This window comes from Mangifera indica, chromosome 12, assembly GCF_011075055.1.
Source record: "Mangifera indica cultivar Alphonso chromosome 12, CATAS_Mindica_2.1, whole genome shotgun sequence".
NCBI lineage: Eukaryota > Viridiplantae > Streptophyta > Magnoliopsida > Sapindales > Anacardiaceae > Mangifera > Mangifera indica.
Window position 1 is genome coordinate 15,460,715 of NC_058148.1, and position 20,002 is coordinate 15,480,716.

The window sequence follows — 20,002 nt, forward strand, 5'->3', positions numbered from 1 at the left end:
TATCACAAATATTATGGGGTGATCCTATCAAAGTTGACTTGGATCGAGTCCATAGTTTGACTCAAATAAATCAATCTCACGTTAGAGTTTTAATTTGATAGTTATAACTTATTTGTCTATCTGGTGACATTGTTTATCTTATTGACGATACTATTTATCCTTCTGATGATATTGTTTATTTTATTGATAATCTTTCACTAATACTCTATACTAGTTCAAGTATCACAACTTTGATCTAATCTTTGACCAACCTTAGGGTCAACTCAGTTCGCATCAAATCCACTCCCTTGGAATATAGTTTATTTTCACAGATTAATTTTCTATTGTTAAGAGATTGTGTACCGTGACAAGACTGGTTTCAAATTCGGATTTGAAGACTTTTTATATAATATATATAGTTATCAGTATCTTACTATACGATACGATATAAATGAAAAATGATACGTATAATGAGGGGTGTCATAATTAATACATTATAGTAAACATATTGTATGATACAAATCGATACACTTTAAAAAAAAATAATAATGATGTAATAAGAGTGTATATGAAAATTTTTAAATTTTTAAAAGTATTTATAATATTTTTTAAAATGATAATATATTAATTATTTTTTATTTTTAAAAACTATATTATATAATATGATACTTAATATACGATATATAAAATTAAAATTTTAACATATAATATGATACACTAATTGAATTCCATGATAATATATTATATAAAAAAGAAATGAAACCGGTATTGTAGGATTTATTTAAGTTAGTGGTGAGGTTTCAAAGAAAGCTTAACAGAGGTGAAGAGCCAGCAGGATAGGCCCCTGTACCCACCATGAAAAAGAATGATAAAAATATTTTGATGGAAAGATAGAATCACAGACCTTTGTGACAGGGATGGGTAGGGTCCATTAAACTCTTTTTAACTCTTGTAATTTTTTTGAAATTATTCGGGTAAATCTCCGGTTTTTTGGGTAGTGAAAACTTCAGTGTAACCTCGGTTTTATAATTATTATATTAAATAAATAAAAATTTTATTTTTACTTGAAAAACTTTTATTTAAATGGATGATATAGTTTAATATTTTAAACTCCTCTGCTTTCCCTGTTACGCCTATAAATAGCGAGCTCCATAACCTCGTTAAAGCATTACTATTAGCTTCCTAGTTAAGAAGAGAGATATTATCCGAGCAAGAGAGAAAACAATGGAGGGTTTCCCAGTTATTGACTTGTCAAAGCTCAATGGTGATGAGAGAAGCTCAACCATGGAGATGATTAAAGATGCCTGCGAGAGCTGGGGCTTCTTTGAGGTACTATTTTATGTATTATTTTCACGTATACATGTATATATGTTGAGGGATATGGCCATGATAATTCTTGAGTACTGATGAAATTTATTCTGTGTTTGTGATTCTTGTTCAAAAGTTGGTGAATCATGGGATAGCTCCTGAGCTGATGGACACTGTAGAGAGGCTGACAAAAGAGCATTACAGAAAGTGTATGGAGCAAAGATTCAAGGAAATGGTGGCCAGTAAAGGCCTAGAAGCTGTTCAGTCTGAAGTTGGTGACTTGGACTGGGAAAGCACTTTCTTTCTGCGCCACCTTCCCGAATCAAACATTTCTGAAATCCCTGATCTTGAAGAAGATTACAGGTCACTCTTTTTACTTACAATATTCTTCAACAACAATAGCTTCATAATGTATATCTTGTATAAACTCTGGCATCTTTTAACAGGAAGGCAATGAAGGAATTTGCTTTTGAATTGGAGAAGCTAGCCGAGCAACTTTTGGACTTGCTCTGTGAGAATCTGGGGCTGGAGAAGGGATACTTGAAGAAGGCTTTTTATGGGTCCAAGGGCTTACCAACCTTTGGCACCAAGGTCAGCAACTACCCGCCATGTCCCAAACCAGATCTGATCAAGGGACTCAGAGCCCACACAGATGCTGGTGGCCTCATCCTTCTCTTCCAGGATGACAAAGTCAGTGGTCTCCAGCTCCTCAAAGATGGCCAGTGGGTCGATGTTCCTCCCATGAAACACTCCATTGTCATCAACCTAGGAGACCAGCTTGAGGTACTTAACTCTCTCACTTCAACAAGTAAAATATTTTAAATATGTCAAAGATTTGGTATTAAAATATTATCTAGATTTGTTCTGAAATGCCTAGATTCCTTGATGATTAGCATCAACCCACATGGCCACCGATAAAAATTCTCTTCTTTTTCACTTAAGCCCTGATTTTTTTGACAAAGGTAATTACAAATGGCAAGTACAAGAGTGTCCTCCACCGTGTGTTGGCTCAACGTGATGGGAACAGAATGTCTATAGCTTCATTTTACAACCCGGGAAGTGATGCTGTAATCTATCCAGCACCGGCATTGGTTAAGAAAGAAGCTGAGCAGATTCAACTCTACCCAAAATTTGTGTTTGAGGACTACATGAAACTCTATGCAGGACTCAAGTTTCAGGCAAAGGAGCCCCGATTTGAAGCCATGAAGGCTATGGAGTCCACTGTGAACTTGGGCCCTATTGCAACTGTTTAAGTCCCCTTCAATGGCAGTACATTGTTGGGGATTAGTGCTTAATAATTAGTAAGTGTTGTTTATATAGTTGTTAAAGAGTGTTGGGTAGTGTGGAAACATATAGTTTCAATGAGCCAAGAGGTTGGACTTATAGGAACTCTTCTTGAGAGTTATGTCTAGCAGCTGTTGTGGTCCTGATAAATTTACTTAATGTAGAAAGTGACCAACATGACATGAATCGTCTTAATATATTATTCTATCTCGATGGCGGTATTATGCTGTAATCTATATTTCTCTCTTTCCTTTTATTCATTCTGTTCAATTGCCTGCCTTTGTGTTGAGTTTGTGCTTGTGGTGGAGCTCATCATAACCGGTTTGGATTGAATCTATGGTTTAACTCAAACAAATCGATTTCAAGTTAAAGTTTTAATGCGATTACTTGGTTTGAGATTGACTTTCTTATTCATCCAGTAGTTGTTTATTACGTTGACAATATCATTCACTTATTTATCAACACTGTAAATTTTAACCCTGCTGAAATAAAACAATAGAAATAAAAAAAACATCAGTGATTTGTGAACCGGGTCTTCATTTCTGTGAAGCAGAAGTCTCAAATTCATAATCCACAAACTTGACTTCAAATAACCTCTAATTGTAATCCACAAATATGTAATCTTACCAGACTTCTCTCTCTCTTCTCTCTCTCTCCATAGTGGAAAACCTACAGAGCTCCACTAATTAAAATTTGCATATGATCCACTTTCCCAGGTCATCATAATTCATAAAGTATGTTACTATATATCATCAGAAAGGCACACAATTGGCCATTTAAAAGAAGTGATAAAGAAGAAAAATATATATTCTCAATTATGATTCCACTAATGCTTCTGTTAAAGTTATCATGCTCGCCCATAAAGGACCCCAGATTCTAGCATTAAATACATGAAAAATGGAGAGTCAATGGACAATAATGCTATATATATGATTGTAAATATATAAATAGAGAGAGTCACATATAACAGAGCAACAAAGAATGGCTTTGAATTATGTGTTGCCGTTAGAAGCGAAGTGGGTAGTTATGAACATGTATGGACAAGAATAGGAGTTATGGACAAGAATAAGAGTGGGATACATGGACAGTTAAGAGGACGATTTATGAAGACAGTTTTGAGCTTGTACAAGAGAAGGATTATGGAGGACCGGGGAAAAGAAAAATTGGGATTTAGACAGGCTATCTTCGGCTGATTGAGGTAGAGAACAAGCGTCTCAAAAGCCAGTGAAAATGGAGAAAGTCTGATCTCTTGAAAACTAGATTAATAGAACCCAAACAGTGAAAAATGACAAAGATTTAGACAAATTTACCTCTTTGATAAGCCTATTGAATTGCCTATAATCGAACCTGCAACTAGTGGACTTTGGTAAGGCAAATCAATTATCCAACTAAAACAAGTTTTCTGGTGACAAAATGAACAATCTAATGTACCAAGAGGCCGTAGCCATTTGGCCCATGTAAAGATCAATGATGAGGCAATCAAATCAATGATCAATAATCAACACTTTCTTCTCGAAGGGAGAGAAGGCATTGCCCCCTAATTGAGTCAAAATGATGCAGGAAACATTCATTAAGGCTCTAATGGTGCTCAATCTCCAACAATGGCCTCCTAATTGTACACATCCCATTTTAAGAATTAACCTGATGAATCCCAAGAAGTAATAGCCAGAAGTTAGAAGGTAAAGAGCAGGTTAAAGAAAACAAATTTCAAAAGTGCAACATCCACTCTTCACAATGAATATGCCACACCCTTTAAAACATCAAGCATGACAATAATAAATCACATGAAAACAAATATGGGGCAGCAAGGCCAAAAATCAGAACCTGAAAGTACATAAAACTGTTTATAAGAAACTCATCGGTATTGCAAACAATTTTGTAAACCAGTCACCCTGAAAATTAACTGGGAGACCCCTAATCCAAAATCTTCTGATTATTTAACTGGGAGACCCCTAAGCCAAAATCTTCTGATTATACTTCTTAATACTGGTACCGAAAAATTTTCAACTCCTAAAGGCAAGCCAACCTTAAATGAGAGTAGAATGCAATTTCTCTTTACCAGGTACATGATTGTGATTTGTATATGCATGTTAATATTTGTTGCAGTCGCCATGCACATTAATTCTGTGATACTTGATCGGCAACATTTTTGTTATCAGCTTCATCAGTAACGCCAGAATTTACATTCTGATTATTCTTTTCATCTCCTTCTAATGCATCTCCATTGGAGCAATGATTCTTCAGAACCATGGAAATGTCAGTCTCTGAAGCTCCAGCGAGTTTAAAACGATCAACAGCCGCATCAAGATTTTTCTTCCAACCATCCATCCCTAATTTGCATTCAATTTGGGAGCGCTCAAAAAGCATGTTACCCCAGAAAAGGTGTATCTGTGATCTCATAACAGCTGCTTGTTCTGCAGCTTCATCGGCTGAAAGCTCACCACTTCCTGAGGGCTCCCCATCCAGACCCCTTCCTTGTTTCTTCCTCCTCTTTGACAATTCATCCTTCTTGATTGCATTAGGATCTTTTAGCTCAAGAGCTCTCTGCTCCTCTAGTTTCTCCCACATCTCGGTTGCAGCGTTCATCTTCTCCTCTGCACTATCAAAAAGTTGAAGTGTCTCAGCAGCATTCCACCCTGAAAGATCTATTTTCTTAGCAAGCGCAAAAGACCAATGAAGTTTGGCCATTTCAAATTGCTGTTGGCCCAATGCCAGCAGACCTTCATAAAAGTCAGGTTTGATCAAGAGCGCCTCCTCATACTTCTCTTTGGCCAAAGAATATTTTTCCTTCACCCAGTCATAAGCCATTTGAAGTTGTGCTGCTACAACATCCTTTCCAGCAGACTCATCCAAGGGGATTCGTTTCCTTGCTGCACACATATGAACATTTCCCCAGTTGAAGAAAGCCAAAGCAGCCACCTCCTGGAACTTTAAGGCAGCCTTGTCAAATAGGTTTTGAGCTTCTTCAGTGGTAACTGTCTCCTCAAGAGCCTCTGAGCAGAGCTCCATGCCAAGCTCATGCAAGTCAATATGAGCATCAGGGTCAATACCAACATGCATACGGAATAGTTGAGCAAACTCAAACAACCAATCGTCCATCTCCACTTCCTTGTTCTCAGGATCTTCTGAAACTCCTAATTTCTCCTTGGGAGCTTCTATCACTGCCTTGTCAATCTCAGTATCAGCAGCTTCCAGAACAGACTCACCAAGAGACGAATGAGACCCACTTTCTTCGCCCTTAGTTCCCTCACTCTCAAGAGGTTTATCCTCCTCTTCTTCCAGCAATGGTGGCTCTTGTTCTGGACTTACCTCGACAATATGCAATCTCAACATACCAAATGATTCGGATATATCAGTTTCTGGTTCTTTTGTCATAATACTGTCTGCAGAGGCCTCTGCCAGCCTCAGTTCCCCTGTACAGGTAATAGTTACCAAGTCTCCATCATTATCCTTATACTTGACCAAAACTGACTTTGACGAAGGGAAACGCTTGCTCACAATCTCCCTTAACACTTTGAAACTGCAATTCACTGGCATCTGGGCAAGTCTTATATCATGATCATAAACGAGCTTCAATGGCCTCCACTTAATTGCTACCTCCAAAGTTTGTCCACGTGCAGGCAATTGCACCAATGAAGATAGAGACTGCTCAGTCTGATTATTCCTGCCTGGATTGCCAGAAGCTTTTGAAGAACCATTTGATGGCTTCAACACAAGCTTTGGCAACTGGACTTTGGTCTCAGTACCATTTTCTGTAGTCGAATCCATTTGAGGCTTCTCCAGCTTATTAGTAGGAGATACAACTGACCCTGGTGAAGCTGCAGCCTTCTTTGCTACAGGACGAGCAGGTAAACAAGGCCCAAGGCCAGCGATTGGAGCACCACGAACAGCAGAAGCTCCAAGAGCAGCAGGTGATGGGCGGCTCTGGAGATCCTGCTGAGCCTCCTGGCGAGGTCCCAATGCAGTCCTCAATCGTCGACCAATCTCCAAAGCATCCTGGTGATTAGGGTCAGCCCCTAACAACACCTGAACATCCTGCATCGCCATTTCATACCTCCCTATGGCCTCCAACGCCCTGGCCCTCCGAAGAAGAGCTCGAACGAACCTAGGCTGAACCTGAAGTGCCATAGTACACTCAGCAATCACAGTTTCATAATCCACAGGTTTCATTTGCATTAAACAAGCAGCCCTATTGCTATGGAACACAGCCCGGTCAGGGTGGTTTTTCGGAGTCAGCCTAAGAGCATTATCATATTGTTCAAGAGCACCCACATAATCCTTATTTTGAAACCTCTTGTTACCTTCCTCTTTAAGGTCATGAGCCCTCTTCAAAAAGATTGAAGAGTCCATATCAAAACCACCATTAGCATTTGCATTTGAATTGTCACCTGAAACTTGGTTTGTGTTTGAACCGCCCTTCTTCCTTCTTCCTCCAGACTTCCCCATATAAAAATTTTTAACTTAACCTTCTATCTAATCAAAATAAGATTGAAGAAACAATCCTACCGTTTTGAAGGAAAATTTTTACCTTTATGAGGAAGAAATAAGAAAAAAAAAGAAAGAAAAGGATGCACTTACAAATTATAAAGCTTAAAACTTTAGGCTATTTACTTTGGAAATCGTTAATAGGGTGATGCCCAGTGAAGTTTCAGAAGCTGAATTTGAGGGCAGAATAGGAGTTCAGAGAAATGTTGGGCAATGGAAAGTGGGGCTTAACGGAGATGAAACCCTAGATAAATCCACTACCTACTTGAATAGATTTACTCGATCTTTAGGTCAAATTCCTTTTCAGCCGTCCGATTTGCAGACAATTTCCATCAATCATCGACAATGACATTTCAAAATTTGGTATATACATCAGCTTACGCAGGGGCCACCACCAGGATTATCGTAAATGTAAATGAGAGAAAAATGATGTACAATATATTTCATATTTTTGTTTCAACAATAAAAACTACTTTCAGTTTGAGAAATATGATTTACCAATAATATGTATAAATAATGATATTAGGTGTTAGTTTATAAATAATTTAAAATTATGATATCATATAATATATATATATATATATATATATATATATACCGGTTGTTGATATACAAGTATTATTATTATTTTATTTATTTAAAACAATTCTCATTCAATCTATTAATCTTGGAATAAAAATTTATAAAAAATTTTAAAATTTTAAAAAGAGTTGATCATATAAATAATATTTTATATATTTATTTTAAATACATAAATAAATATATATTTAAAATTAGATTTATATTAATTTTTTAATTTTGAATTTATTTTAGATTAAATAAATTAAATTTAAAATTTAACTTGTTTATCTCGAACAAAATTTAAAACTAATCATTTTATATTTGAATTAATTTTCTACTGCATTTTGTTTAGGATGGACTTGGATCAAGTAACACTATCTTCAATAAATAGAGAACATGATTTAAGAGGCAATGGGCAAAGTTGGAGGCCCAATAATTAGGACTTACTAGAAGCCCATAGCTATTACTGGTGTTTCGGTAAATTAACAAGTGTCTAGGGTTTGCCTTGTGAGTTCTCTCCCTATAAATGCCCAACTCAACCCCGAGTCTCGAAAGAAAGCACAGCAGTAGAGCACCCTGGTAGAATCTTTTGTATAATTTTCTTGTGCCTGGCGACTCTGTTCTTGGAAATTCCTTGATTTTTAAAACAAATTTTAAATCTATACCTCTGTTCTATATGGTGAGTGGAGGACAGTTCGTATGTCTCTTCATTTGGGAAGAACAGTGAGGTACAACAAAATCAACGGCCGAGATATCGTTTCAGTCGTCACTTCCCTTGATTGACGATTCGATTGTTGCTCGTCCACATTCAAAATTATTCTTATTTTCTTGTTCTTATATTCTTCATCTGGTGATCTAGCTTGTTATACTTTGTCCTTATATTCTTAGCTCTATACCACATTTTTTTGGTTATCTTTTCGAACAAGAAAATGGCACGGGCAAGTTCTGATACCCTGGTTTAGCTTCGGCAAACCTCGACAGGCACAATGTTTGCATCTTTCTTAAGCCCCCCACAACACACCGAGTGCGATGCTGCATCATCATAACACAATTGACACAAAAATTGGTGTAATTTTTCAGAGAAAAGAATATATGTCATAGTTTAAGTACCTTCCCCCGTTTACAATGATAGGATAGGATGATTCGTTATATCTTATGGAAAAAAATGAATGTTTCAAATTTAGATACCGTATATTGATGTGAAACTTTCTTTAGGGGCGAATTGAGTGTTCGTTTAGTTTGATTTTGGTTGTCAGTAATGTCAATTGGCTTGAATTTGGCTCTTCCTGAACTCGAATTAGGTTTAGAAAGAACTCAAGACTCCTTTAGGCCGAATCAGTCTAGGTCTAGGGAGAGGGTGCTCAGGTCCAAGCTTGGGATCGATCCTTGGTTCCAGATCAGGCCCAATAAAAATTTTAGTTTGAAATTTTACAATTCTTTAAAAAAAAATTTGTAGTCAATCGTTTGGTGGGGAAATGCCCAAAAAAAAATCTTTGGCACTTTTCCCTTAAGCCCCACAATCACAAATACCTCCAAATCCTTCTCATTTTTAGGAAAACATTCAAATCGCTTAACTTCTACAAAATTTGATATTTTGAGACTTTTGAAGAAAACTCAAACAAAATCATACCCAATTTGAACCGTTTAAAAAGTTACCTGATCCGTCAAGCCTCTGCATAAGCCCTAGGCTTAAGCCAGATCTAAGCCCTATATTTGGAGACAGGATTGAGCCGATCCCTGTCGCTAAGGGTCCGGCCCTGGGCCTTCATTTGCCCAGGTCTAGTTTGGTGTAAGAAAGGGATAGAAACTTAATCCCTGTCCCTTATTTATTGGCATCTGAATTCAACCATAATAAACACCAATACAAGAGCTTGAGAATGACATATATGAATCATAAATGTCTACTAATATAACCACTTTGAACTTCATTTTCAGAAGTTAGACGTAATTCTCTCTAAGCATCTACGCTGCTCCATATCTACAAGTTTTTTTGGTCCACATGAAAGCTACCGAAACCGCTTAAAAATTTGTAAGCAGCCTAACAGTCATAAAATTAATGAAGGATTTTCTAAATCTATACTTCTAAATCATATTAAGATAAAGAAACCATAAAACAAAGGCTTGAGAACCATATAGCTGATACACAGTAATATTTGATACTAAGTGAACCTGGGATCTTTGCTAATCAACCTATTTCATATTTAATGGCATATACAGATTTACTATCTTGACCGTAAAATTAATTTTGATTGCTTTTGATTTTGATTTGACCGTTTAGGCTGTGAGTGCAAGCACTTTAATTCTTCCTTGACTGTTTGCAGCCAACATTGTAGGGCTATCACTCTTCCAGCAAACTGCACTGATGAAATATGATGCCACATTGTCATCGACATCATCTACATCAGAGCTAACTCTGTAGGAAGCTGCAGGTTTGGAGACTGCCTGCAAAAGAACCGGCATAACTAAATAACTCTCCATGTTTGATGGAAAAATAACTGATCACTAGAATGATTCCTGACCTTGTGATACACAAACACTTCATTTGTTTCGCTACCACAGGCTATATATTCACTGTTTACTGAAAGACCCACAAAATTTTTCTCATTCGTGTGGCCTCTAAAAGTGCGTATCTGAGAAAATTGCAAACATAAAACATTTGTAATTCGTATTTCAGGGGCCTATATTCGAGAATATAGTATTTTATGCTATAAAAAGATGAGTCATATGTAGAGCGCTGCACAATGAATGTGATAATACAAGTAATGATCAATGTAGTTTGAAGAACAATGAGCATAACAAGATAAAGACCCCTCAACTGGAAGAGATTGCTGAAGGACGATAACTTACTGGCAAATTTTCTCTTACATCCCACAAGCGCAATGTGCTGTCAATAGATGCAGAAGCCAGTTCATTGCTAGACAAAAATTTCACGTATGAAACAGCTCTTCTGTGACCACTGAACACGTACAGTGGCTGGCTAATATTTCTTAAATCATAATAGTGAATATTACGATCTGCAGAACCCACCTGCAAAAATTTGAAACACTCCTTAACTATGATTTTTTTTTTTTCAACAAGTTAATAAATGAGAAGAAAAAGCCACTCAGCAAAGACTTCACAGAATTAATTTGCCTTTATCAATCATATACGGATACAAGAAAAATATACACACTGTAGTTTACATCAAATTTCAAAAGATATTAAGCTCATATACTTTTCAAAAGAATCTGCAGGATGGTCCGCATAAAAACTGTCAGTGCACACAAAAATCCAGTAGAAAAGACTAAGGGAGACACACACACCGCCACATGAACGCTGGACCCTGGATTATACTTGACAGAACAAATATTTGCTTTCATATCAATGCTAAGAGCACTTGCTTCTTGCTTAGTGCACCAGATTTTAACCTGTCAAATAAACATGAACAGAGAAACTGGTTTGAAAAAATCAACAAACGGTATCATCTGAAGCCAGGTAAAATAAATTATGCCAGCAAGTAAATGCCCACTCAACAGACTCATAGCTATTGCATATAACAGTAGGACTCTGGATGCAAAAGACTATCCATGCAGAGATCTGGGCAATTAAATAAACAAACAACTAGAAATACAAAGAAATGCTATGCCCCATAACTTTGAATCTCATGATAGTAGTAATATAATCCTTAATTTTGAGAAATATGTAAAATTTAACAAAATTGTTGATGATTATATTCACAATTGCCCACTCTGCTTAATTTATGTATGTCTTAGCGAATGCAATAGCTTAACTCGACAAAGATGCAAGTTACACACCCTTTGGTATATAGGGAACGCAGCTATAGTTTGCAAATGCTATGATTGGCAACCAAAGGGAGATATACATCAATAATTTTGCCTTGGCTGAAGTTCCCATTTAAATTTTCATCTTTTCTATTTCCTCTACTTTCTATGACATGCTGAAAGTCATGCCCTCAGATTGTCAACAGCTTTTACATCAATAGGCCAATATGTGCTCTCTTCATTCCTCAAGTCTTAAATTCATGTTTAACAGGAAATCAATTGCACAAGTACCTTGAAGTCATCACTACCAGATACAAGCATGGTAGGTTCAGTGCATGAAAAATCAACACTCCAAGCCCGTTTCTCATGTTCCTCATATTCCATCACACTCTGAAATGCAAGTTTAATCAAAATGCATGAGCTTGTGGCCCACTGTACCTAAAAGAAAGATATATTTAAGAACTATACCTGACGAGTTGTTACATCCCAGACAGTTACAATTCCCTCATAATCACTGCTAGCAATGTGATTTTTTGTATGCTTGCTCCAACTCAAGCAACTAAGTTTAGCTCGAGTAGGCATTTCCATAATGGGATAATGCACATCAGTTGGTTCATTCACCACCTGTAGCAATGAAATAAGCAGGTATTGAATAATCAAATAACAGTAATCACAAAAACATGCAACATGAGTCAACATAAAGTAATAACAGTGCCCCATACTGCATAGCAACCTCAAGCAAGAAGCAGATAATTTTCATCTTAAGCAGCAAGATTTTGAAATACTACTTAGGTTACAGTTTTATATATTGTATGCTCTAGATGGTCCATAACAACAGTGCCCATCCCATCACAGAGATGCCATGATTCATTGCCAGCCATACAGATAATAGAAAATCTCACTTCCACAAGCATTTCCACATATGAACTGAAATCATCAATCCACATGTCACTGCACCAAATCAGACTACCATGTCAAAAACTTACTGAGCAAAATTCAAAAATCTTAATGCGCCTTGAAACTCCAGCTGTAGCAAACAATTCATCATCACGATCAAATTCTATACTGCAAAATTGAATTTAAAAAATTAGAGAGTGGTAGCTGTAATAATTTACTATGAAAGGCTGGGAGAATTTTCCAAAGAAAGAATTTCAATTACAGTCATTTCTATCCAAATTTTATCAAAAATAGGATGTTGAATTAATCATTCATTAAACACTTGTCATAAACATAACATAAACTAACAGTTGCACAAACAGAATAGTACACCTAATAGCCAATGCAATTGAGCAAGTCTCACAAAAAGATAGATGCCAGAAAACATTTTCAGAACCATAAATAATAAATTAACTGAAATTGTATTGAATGATTACATTCTGACTCACCTCGAGACAACACTTGCAGCATGGAAAAGGTCCCCATGCCTAGGCTCAGCGATGACCCTCAATCGACTAATTTGAACAACAAACAGAATATATAAGTGACTAAAGCAGAGGGTTTACCGGAAATATAATAGAACAGACAATAAACACAATAAAAAAGTGTAGCACAAAGGTTTTTCTTCAATAAAACTGAACTATGAAAAACAAAATCATTGATGGAGAAATCATTCACCTGTACTGTGTAAAATTAGTTAGCACGGATTGGAAATCCTTAAGAGCAGGATTATATCCTTCTTTACTTATTGTGCTTTTGTCCATTTCTCCCTGTTTATGTGATAGTCTGGTCCAATGCCGCCGTTTTTGCAAGTAATACTCTTGCAAGTCATTGAACTATATCATAATAGAAACCAAGAACCATTTTGGTCAGATGGAAATAAATAATTTAGTTGTTTTAAAATTTGAGATTTGAGAGCACATGTGTTGGAACATTGGATCTATGCCAAGAATTTTTCAGGCAACTTGGCCAAAAAGAAAAATCAAAACTCTACCAATTTTCAAGAAAAAAATACCTGAGCTTGGACTCGCCTTTTTCTTGCAGTAGGCAGTCCAAGTTGAGTAACATGCTGTGAATCAGACGCACCACAAACATCCCTAATTTGGACACCTTGAGAGCTTACTTGAGCCTTCTCATCAGTCTTCTGTGAATTGTGTGACTTCGATGAACCTGGGCACCCTTGTACATCATCAAGTGTCCTTCGTTTTAGCAAGCATCTCTCTCTGGCCATGTGTATTTCTTTTCTATATCTCTCTACCGCATGCATGTCCTCCTTAATGCTGTGAAGGTCAGTTTGAATCTATAAAAGATTAAAAAGACCAAGAAACCACAAAATCAGATCAACAAAGCTTAAGCAAAAACTCAATTGTCAAGTATAAAAGAAAATCTTAAATAAGACAGTATAAGCACATGTAGCAATTACAATAGAAAACATAAAGAGGCTTCTCATTGATTAATAATAGTTCCGCAAGCACAGTTCATTTACAATTTTTTGTTTCTAAACCAACTTTAACACTATGTCTTTTACTTCTAAAGAAACTACTAATCTAACCCGCATAAAAAATAAGTTAACGAACCTCATTGAGCTCTGCAAGCTTTTGCTTCCGTAGAAAATACAAAAACTCATGTAGAATTTGCATGTTGGTCTCGGCTTCTTTTTGCTCCATCTTTCTCTTCTTCTCCTCAAGTAAAGCCAATAGGCCATCTACCTCCTTAATTGACACTTCATAACCCTGACTAAGAAACCAAACAGAGAGTCACTCCATTAAATGAATCAACCAATCACACTTACAACTTACAAGCTTACTACAACACAAACATTAAACACACACATCAAAACTATGATCCACATTAACTAACTTATATTAATTGCTTTTTTTTTTTTTTTTGCCTTAATTAACTGACCTGTTGTAATGCTTGACGTAAATGTTGAACTGGTGATGCAAACTTCGCTACTTGAGCAGCAGACATTCTCTTCAATAACTAAAACATTCATTTCAAAATTAAATCGAAATTCAATTCTCGAGCCAAATATGTAAAATTATCGTTAAACGACACGAAAATGGCGAGCGAGCTACTAAGTGCTAACCTTATTAAGCAATAAATTAGGGAAAATATGTTTGGTAGTTAAGAAATAACCACAACAAGGACAGTTGTTTTTGTTTCTCAAATGAGCGAAAATACACATGTAGCAGAAACTATGTCCACAAGCCGTCAGGAACGCGTCCTTTATAATCTCCATGCATATCGGACACAAGGTATCCTTATCGGTCTCCGTCTCCGCCTTCTCTTCCTCCACCACCTGTAGCAGTGGTTGCGAAGGCGCGTCCGCCGTCGACGGAGGCTGTTGTTCCGATTTCACAGCTGGAACTAGCGCGCCAGCCATGGGAGACTCCACCATTCCGAAGCTTAATATAAATTTTATTTTGAATTTTAAAATTTTTTTTAGTCGGTGTTCAATTTTTCATGTGAAGGAGAAGAAAAGTGAAGGATGAAGACGATGATGCCGAGCTTGTGCACACAGAGAAGTTTGGTTTGGTTATAAATATACTAGTCATAGACATGGTACCAGAGAATTGGTTCAACGTTTGTGAGAAAGAGAAAGACGGTTTGTGATTGTGAGGGTGAAAACGGCCCACGTTAGGCGGGCGATTTTATTCAGAAGGCATGTCGTTCGTTCGTGCCGTTATGAAACGACGACGTTGCAATACATTTTTTAACTTTTGTTTTCAATTTTGATTTCCTCCGGTTCGTGGAATTTTTCAAGTATTTGACTGACAATAAAAAAATGGAGACACGTGAGCAGTGCATTAATAAGTAATATTTTAAAGGAAAAATTATGTGCAGCTTGATTCGCACACAGTAATCTTACATAGGATTATAAATAGATCAATTTTATTTCCTCGAGAGCATTTTCTAATAATGCAATTAGGGTGGACATGATCTAAGCATGTTTAGATTTAGATCATTATTCGATTTGAATGTGGTTGATGACTCACCCGTGTCAATATATCAAAACTTACCTTGTTAATAATATTTTTTATGACATCACTAATTTTGATAAACTAATCTTGATCTCCAAAGAATTATCTTGAATTTAAGCTGATATTAATTTAGCTTTTGTTTGAATTTAATTCAAAACGATTTCTTATATAAAATAATTTTATTATGAATAGGATGTATCTTTATATTATATTTATTATGCAAATAGCGAAAGGCGAGAAACGCATGGTTTCATTTGACTACGCAACTCGGCATTAATGGTTGTGGTCTCCTCTTACGCGCATACATAGCTTTCAAAACGCACTTCTTAACATACAGTCAGTTTGGTGTCTTTATGAGAGAACGGAAGCATTAACTTGCTGTCGCTAGATATTTTATCGGTTGCATCCGGCCTATTTCTCTTTCTTTATAAGTTCACCCACCGGAGAGAATCTTCTGAAGTCCGAACCCAGAAGAAGAATCAACTTCAAATTGATGAGGAGATATTTAAATTTGCTTTTAGGATGCCTTTGATTTTAAGCATTAAAGATTGGTTAGGTGGTATATCTTTTATTATTTATATTATTTTATTTAATTTATAAATAATAAAATAATATTTTATTAATAATAATAATAATAATATAATAAGTTGTATAAAAGATAATTTGATTATTATTTCACTTTAATTATTAAAGTAATTTTTATTTTATTATAACTATATTTATATTTATTAATTTTTTTAAGACAAAAATAATTTTATTTTTAATTAATATAATAAATAATATAAAAAATATTTTAAAATAATATATCTAAAGATATTTAAGTAAAATAATATACAAATATTTTTTATTATTCTTAACCAAATACAATAATTATTTATGCCTAATCAGTTTATTAAATTTTATCGAACATAATAAAATCTACAAAACAATTTATCTTTAAAATAATCCTCTAATTTTAATAATAAAATATTTCTCAAACAAAAAAATATCTTAAAAATAATTCAAACTCCAATAATCAAATCAATAAGAATTTGACTTGGCTAATTTGAAGTTGAACAATTTGGGCTGATACACCCAGGCGGCAACTCAGGATTATGTTATATTTGAAAGCTCAACAGAGGCTGAAGCATTTGGCAACTCCGACCTGGTAGAACATACATTATACTTCTCATATGGATGAATTCAATCCGAACTATATCTGAGATTAGTTTAAGTTTGAATCAAAGTTATAATAACCAATTGGAGCTAATACATAGTATGATTAGCGGGTCAACAACCACATAAATAATGTCGTTAAAAGGATGAACAATGTTGTCGATAACATAAATAATTCATTAGATGAACAAATAAGCTAATCTCAAACTAAAACCGAGCTGAAGATTCATTCCAAGCAGATCCACCTCTAATTTCCCATTTCACAATAGAAATCTTCTCTTCATAGGAAGCTGATCCGGACTCTAGATTACCGATGGTTAAGACTAACCAATCTATCCATAATGGGTAGATGGATCATCCATCTGCGTCTTCTGTTTCTGTTTAGACATCTGACATTAGAACCGAAATTTAATGTCCTCACAATTTGATTACCAGCTAATATAAGGCTAATAAGATGCCATACATGACACGACGTTGTCAAGTCACATATAGAACTGGGATCTCAGAGGAACAAATTACAAGTTACAAACTGATATTATTAGTCATCATATTCAACACGGTTGGTTGCTTCAAAAATTAACATCAGTATGATTTAGAAGGAACTTACCTAGGGCAGAGTATACATGAGCCAAAATGCTGTCGCCTCATCCCCATGGACCTGAATCTCTGCTGTGCAGCGAGACCCCACGGTTATAAATGTTGTTAACGCCTATAGCAATCAAATAGAACTTCCTGGAACGCCCATCTGTAAAAATAATAAGTTTGTTAATAATTGCGAGGACCAGGGGAAATTTTGATGTGATCTCCTCATAAATTTTCAACAAACTGTATTCATTGATCTGTATTGTTTCTTTCTCCATATACAACTCTGCCATTGGTCGCTAATTTCAATGGAATTTATCATTTTTTTCATACAATCTACAATTCATTCACGATGTGCTTCAGAAATGACACCACCAGATTCATCTTCAGAGTCACCCTCCAGATAAGAAAATAAAAGAGGAAATCAGGGGGCACTGCAATTTCTGTTAATGTCAATTACTATTATTCATCCTTTTTAAACAAAAGAAATTCTTGTAGCAATATAAAAGGAAATGACTCATTAGTGATGTCTTCAAGTCAAATTTACATGAAAAAGTTGTGCAAATAAAACATCATATGTCCCCACATATTAGGATAACTTGCAGTGTAAATGAGTCAAACTCAAGCTTGATGTTGAATGGCTTGGTGTGCTCATGAGCTCTTGCCTCAAGTAAAGAGAAAGAACAGACCAAATTGATACTACAAAAGATACACCACCATGCCCTATATATTATGAAGACATTTTGATCTCTATTTCATATTGCAAGATGCAGGCTAAAGGAAACTCTCTACTGCCAAGAAGCGAGAGTCTTACTGCATTTGGGATTTTTTGCTTTTTGCTTTTAACTTAGTGTCGAGAAGCAACACATGCACAAATGCAACTTACTGACATATCCATTAAAATTTTTTACCTCATTGGGCCTTGATAAATTTGTCATAAGTTTCAAAAGCATGGTTCTCCATGCAGTCAGAAAAGTGACCTGCAAAAGTGATAGATCAACCAAGTTAATCAAATTCTAGATGGTACAATCTTGTCAAGCCTACTCTTAGATCACCTTTAACATCTATACTTGTAGTATTTGTGTGAATTTTCAAGTAATCTCGGAGTAATGACCAGAAAAAACTAAGCATAGGTCCCTCTTTTCTGGGCCAGAATTTTATGAAATGACATAAATTAGTCTTCTAGCTCCAACATGATTTCAAAATAGAACAAAAGCTCTTACAGGCATTCAGAAAACTACACCAGCAGGCCAATGATGTATGAGATAAGATCTGAGAATGTATAATTAGACCATAAAATTTAAGTACACAAACTTGCATGCCATTGACTACCCAATAAAAGCAAAACAACATTGCTTTAAAAATTGTTTGACAAAACTTGAATTAAGTTATGAGTCAAGCTTGAACCAAATCAAACAATCACCCGGTTTATGAGTCAGATCAAGCCGAACTTCCTTTAACTCAAGTTTAGTTTAATTTTATAAGCAAGTCAACTCTTCCAACTCAAGCTCTACTTGAGTTTGACCTAAATGAATTTGAACTGAATCAAACTGGTTTTCAAGACCAAACCAGCTTAATTCAGATCCAACCCTATTTATATGTGTTTGCAAGTTAGTAAGGAAATGGCCACTTAAATGGCTTCAATCGTGTTTCTAAATGGTAAGATTCATTTTCCTCCTCATCTGTCTAATCTTTTGACACTTACCTTAACTTCACTGATGTTATGCTCCCACTAATTAGGTTGAGGAAACTTCAACCAACATGTGTATCATGAATGGAGAACCGGACATGCAAATAGCATATGCATTTTGGAGAAAACCACAGGCTGCCTGCCATAAGTGTTCAAGCCTCTTAGGAAAAACTGTCTGCCTGAAAAATTACACTAAAAAGTATAACTTAAAAATTTTAGGATAATTTAAAATCTTACCTCCATTATAATCGAGTGATGCATCTCATTCCAGCTCTCAGCAAAATGGACTTCAAATAATCCGCTTTTCTCCACCAACCAGAACTCTTATACATATGCTCAACCGAGATCAAAGCTGCCATTAACCAAAAAATAACAAAAAAAAATTAGCATCAATTCACAACTAATCACAATGCAAGTAAACAACTATGGAACTACCCAACAAAAGTCCTTCAACCACTCAGTAGACACATAAATCAATCAGCAAGGTTCACAAACACATTAATTTCCCCTGATCAAGTGCAATTAGGGATGCAAATGAACAGAGCCAAGTCAACTATTACTTGGCTCAGTGGAGTAGTCATACAGCTCAAACTCAAGAGGGAAAGAGAGGACTCAGGCTCAGCTCAAGAAATTACTGCTAACCTTTATGCTTACATATTTATTAATTAACCTCATATTCAAAATCAGAATGTAAGATTTAGTAACTGGCTCGAGAATAATCAAGCCAAACTACAAGTAACTCGCGAGCGGCTTGGCTCATTTACAGCCATAAGTGTAATATGTAATTGGAGAAACTAATTGTCACAAGTCCTTGCACCTACAAATTGGCACTACATAGTAAAATTAAAGCATCAAAAACTTCACCAAAATAAGGCCAGTACAAAGAACCTAACAAATTCTCTCTCACGGTACAAAGTATCTAGAATTTTTATCACCGAATCCTGAATGATCGATAGTTCATAATCAAACAGAAGATGCTTTATTAAGCATAAAAATGAAAAAACTCAGAGAATACCGTGAGAAAAATATTGACAGATTGTTCAAACTTGACAATCCATGACGAATCTTCCGCAACTTCGGTTCTACCTACTGGTTTGAATTGTTCCTTTTTTGGCCATTGCTGCAACTCCATTCCAGTGCTTATATAATTCATCATCGGTTCTGGAACCATAAATGATTTGTAATATTACTCAGATGTCTTTTATAATTTTATAGAGGTATACAATATTTTCCAAAAATCACTAAAAGTTTGCGTTTGCGGCACGGTCTGCCTACTC

At 35.7% G+C, this 20,002-nt stretch overlaps 3 protein-coding genes, 1 long non-coding RNA gene and 1 other non-coding gene across 9 annotated transcripts; 2 read left to right on the forward strand and 3 right to left on the reverse strand.

Annotated features, from left to right (window-relative positions):
- The first annotated feature begins 1,135 nt into the window (after positions 1–1,135).
- On the forward strand, positions 1,136–2,803 carry LOC123192406 (1-aminocyclopropane-1-carboxylate oxidase). The gene is made up of 4 exons (XM_044604945.1): positions 1,136–1,308; positions 1,424–1,650; positions 1,734–2,070; positions 2,250–2,803. The coding sequence occupies exons 1-4, from the start codon at positions 1,204–1,206 to the stop codon at positions 2,538–2,540; spliced, it is 960 nt and encodes a 319-aa protein (XP_044460880.1). The 5' UTR covers positions 1,136–1,203; the 3' UTR covers positions 2,541–2,803.
- Positions 2,804–4,276: 1,473 nt separating this feature from the next.
- On the reverse strand, positions 4,277–7,299 carry LOC123193197 (protein CLMP1-like). Its single transcript, XM_044606012.1, has one exon. The coding sequence runs from the start codon at positions 7,015–7,017 to the stop codon at positions 4,690–4,692; it is 2,328 nt and encodes a 775-aa protein (XP_044461947.1). The 5' UTR covers positions 7,018–7,299; the 3' UTR covers positions 4,277–4,689.
- Positions 7,300–8,292: 993 nt separating this feature from the next.
- On the forward strand, positions 8,293–8,425 carry LOC123193780. Its single transcript, XR_006497142.1, has one exon. It is a non-coding gene; the product is annotated as a small nucleolar RNA snoR111 (small nucleolar RNA).
- Positions 8,426–9,670: 1,245 nt separating this feature from the next.
- LOC123193491 (E3 ubiquitin-protein ligase COP1-like) lies at positions 9,671–14,941 on the reverse strand. 3 transcript variants are annotated; one of them, XM_044606511.1, is made up of 13 exons: positions 14,404–14,941; positions 14,220–14,297; positions 13,892–14,047; positions 13,330–13,614; positions 12,993–13,150; positions 12,764–12,829; positions 12,365–12,443; positions 11,847–12,002; positions 11,670–11,768; positions 10,920–11,024; positions 10,465–10,644; positions 10,137–10,247; positions 9,671–10,055 (listed from the first exon to the last, which is right to left on the reverse strand). In XM_044606511.1, exons 1-13 carry the CDS (start codon positions 14,713–14,715, stop codon positions 10,014–10,016), a joined length of 1,827 nt encoding a protein of 608 aa, XP_044462446.1. In that variant the 5' UTR covers positions 14,716–14,941; the 3' UTR covers positions 9,671–10,013. The 3 variants fall into 3 exon arrangements, 2 of the variants coding, with proteins under 2 accessions (XP_044462446.1, XP_044462445.1); XM_044606510.1 differs by having other exon boundaries at positions 9,671–10,059; positions 14,404–14,939; XR_006497092.1 differs by lacking the exon at positions 9,671–10,055 and having other exon boundaries at positions 10,832–11,024.
- A 1,565-nt stretch (positions 14,942–16,506) lies between these two features.
- Positions 16,507–19,904, reverse strand: LOC123192385. Of its 3 annotated transcripts, XR_006496864.1 has the most exons (6): positions 19,741–19,904; positions 18,963–19,077; positions 18,741–18,864; positions 17,947–18,015; positions 17,061–17,198; positions 16,507–16,830 (listed from the first exon to the last, which is right to left on the reverse strand). It is a non-coding gene; the product is annotated as an uncharacterized LOC123192385 (long non-coding RNA). The 3 variants fall into 3 exon arrangements; XR_006496862.1 differs by having other exon boundaries at positions 17,061–18,015; XR_006496863.1 differs by having other exon boundaries at positions 16,507–16,842; positions 17,061–18,015.
- Positions 19,905–20,002: the final 98 nt, after the last annotated feature.

Bases quoted from the DNA above. Each gene is read 5' to 3' on its own strand.
- LOC123193197 (XM_044606012.1), bottom strand. From the start codon at position 7,017: ATGGGGAAGTCTGGAGGAAGAAGGAAGAAGGGCGGTTCAAACACAAAC.
- LOC123193491 (XM_044606510.1), bottom strand. From the start codon at position 14,715: ATGGTGGAGTCTCCCATGGCTGGCGCGCTAGTTCCAGCTGTGAAATCG. The intron at 12,003-12,364 runs GTAAGTTTTTGA...TCATTGCTACAG, and splicing joins AGATTTTTGAATTTTGCTCA to GTGGTGAATGAACCAACTGA. The intron at 11,769-11,846 runs GTATAGTTCTTA...CTTGCATTTCAG, and splicing joins GGGATGTAACAACTCGTCAG to AGTGTGATGGAATATGAGGA.
- LOC123192406 (XM_044604945.1), top strand. From the start codon at position 1,204: ATGGAGGGTTTCCCAGTTATTGACTTGTCAAAGCTCAATGGTGATGAG. The intron at 1,309-1,423 runs GTACTATTTTAT...CTTGTTCAAAAG, and splicing joins AGAGCTGGGGCTTCTTTGAG to TTGGTGAATCATGGGATAGC. The intron at 2,071-2,249 runs GTACTTAACTCT...TTTTTGACAAAG, and splicing joins ACCTAGGAGACCAGCTTGAG to GTAATTACAAATGGCAAGTA.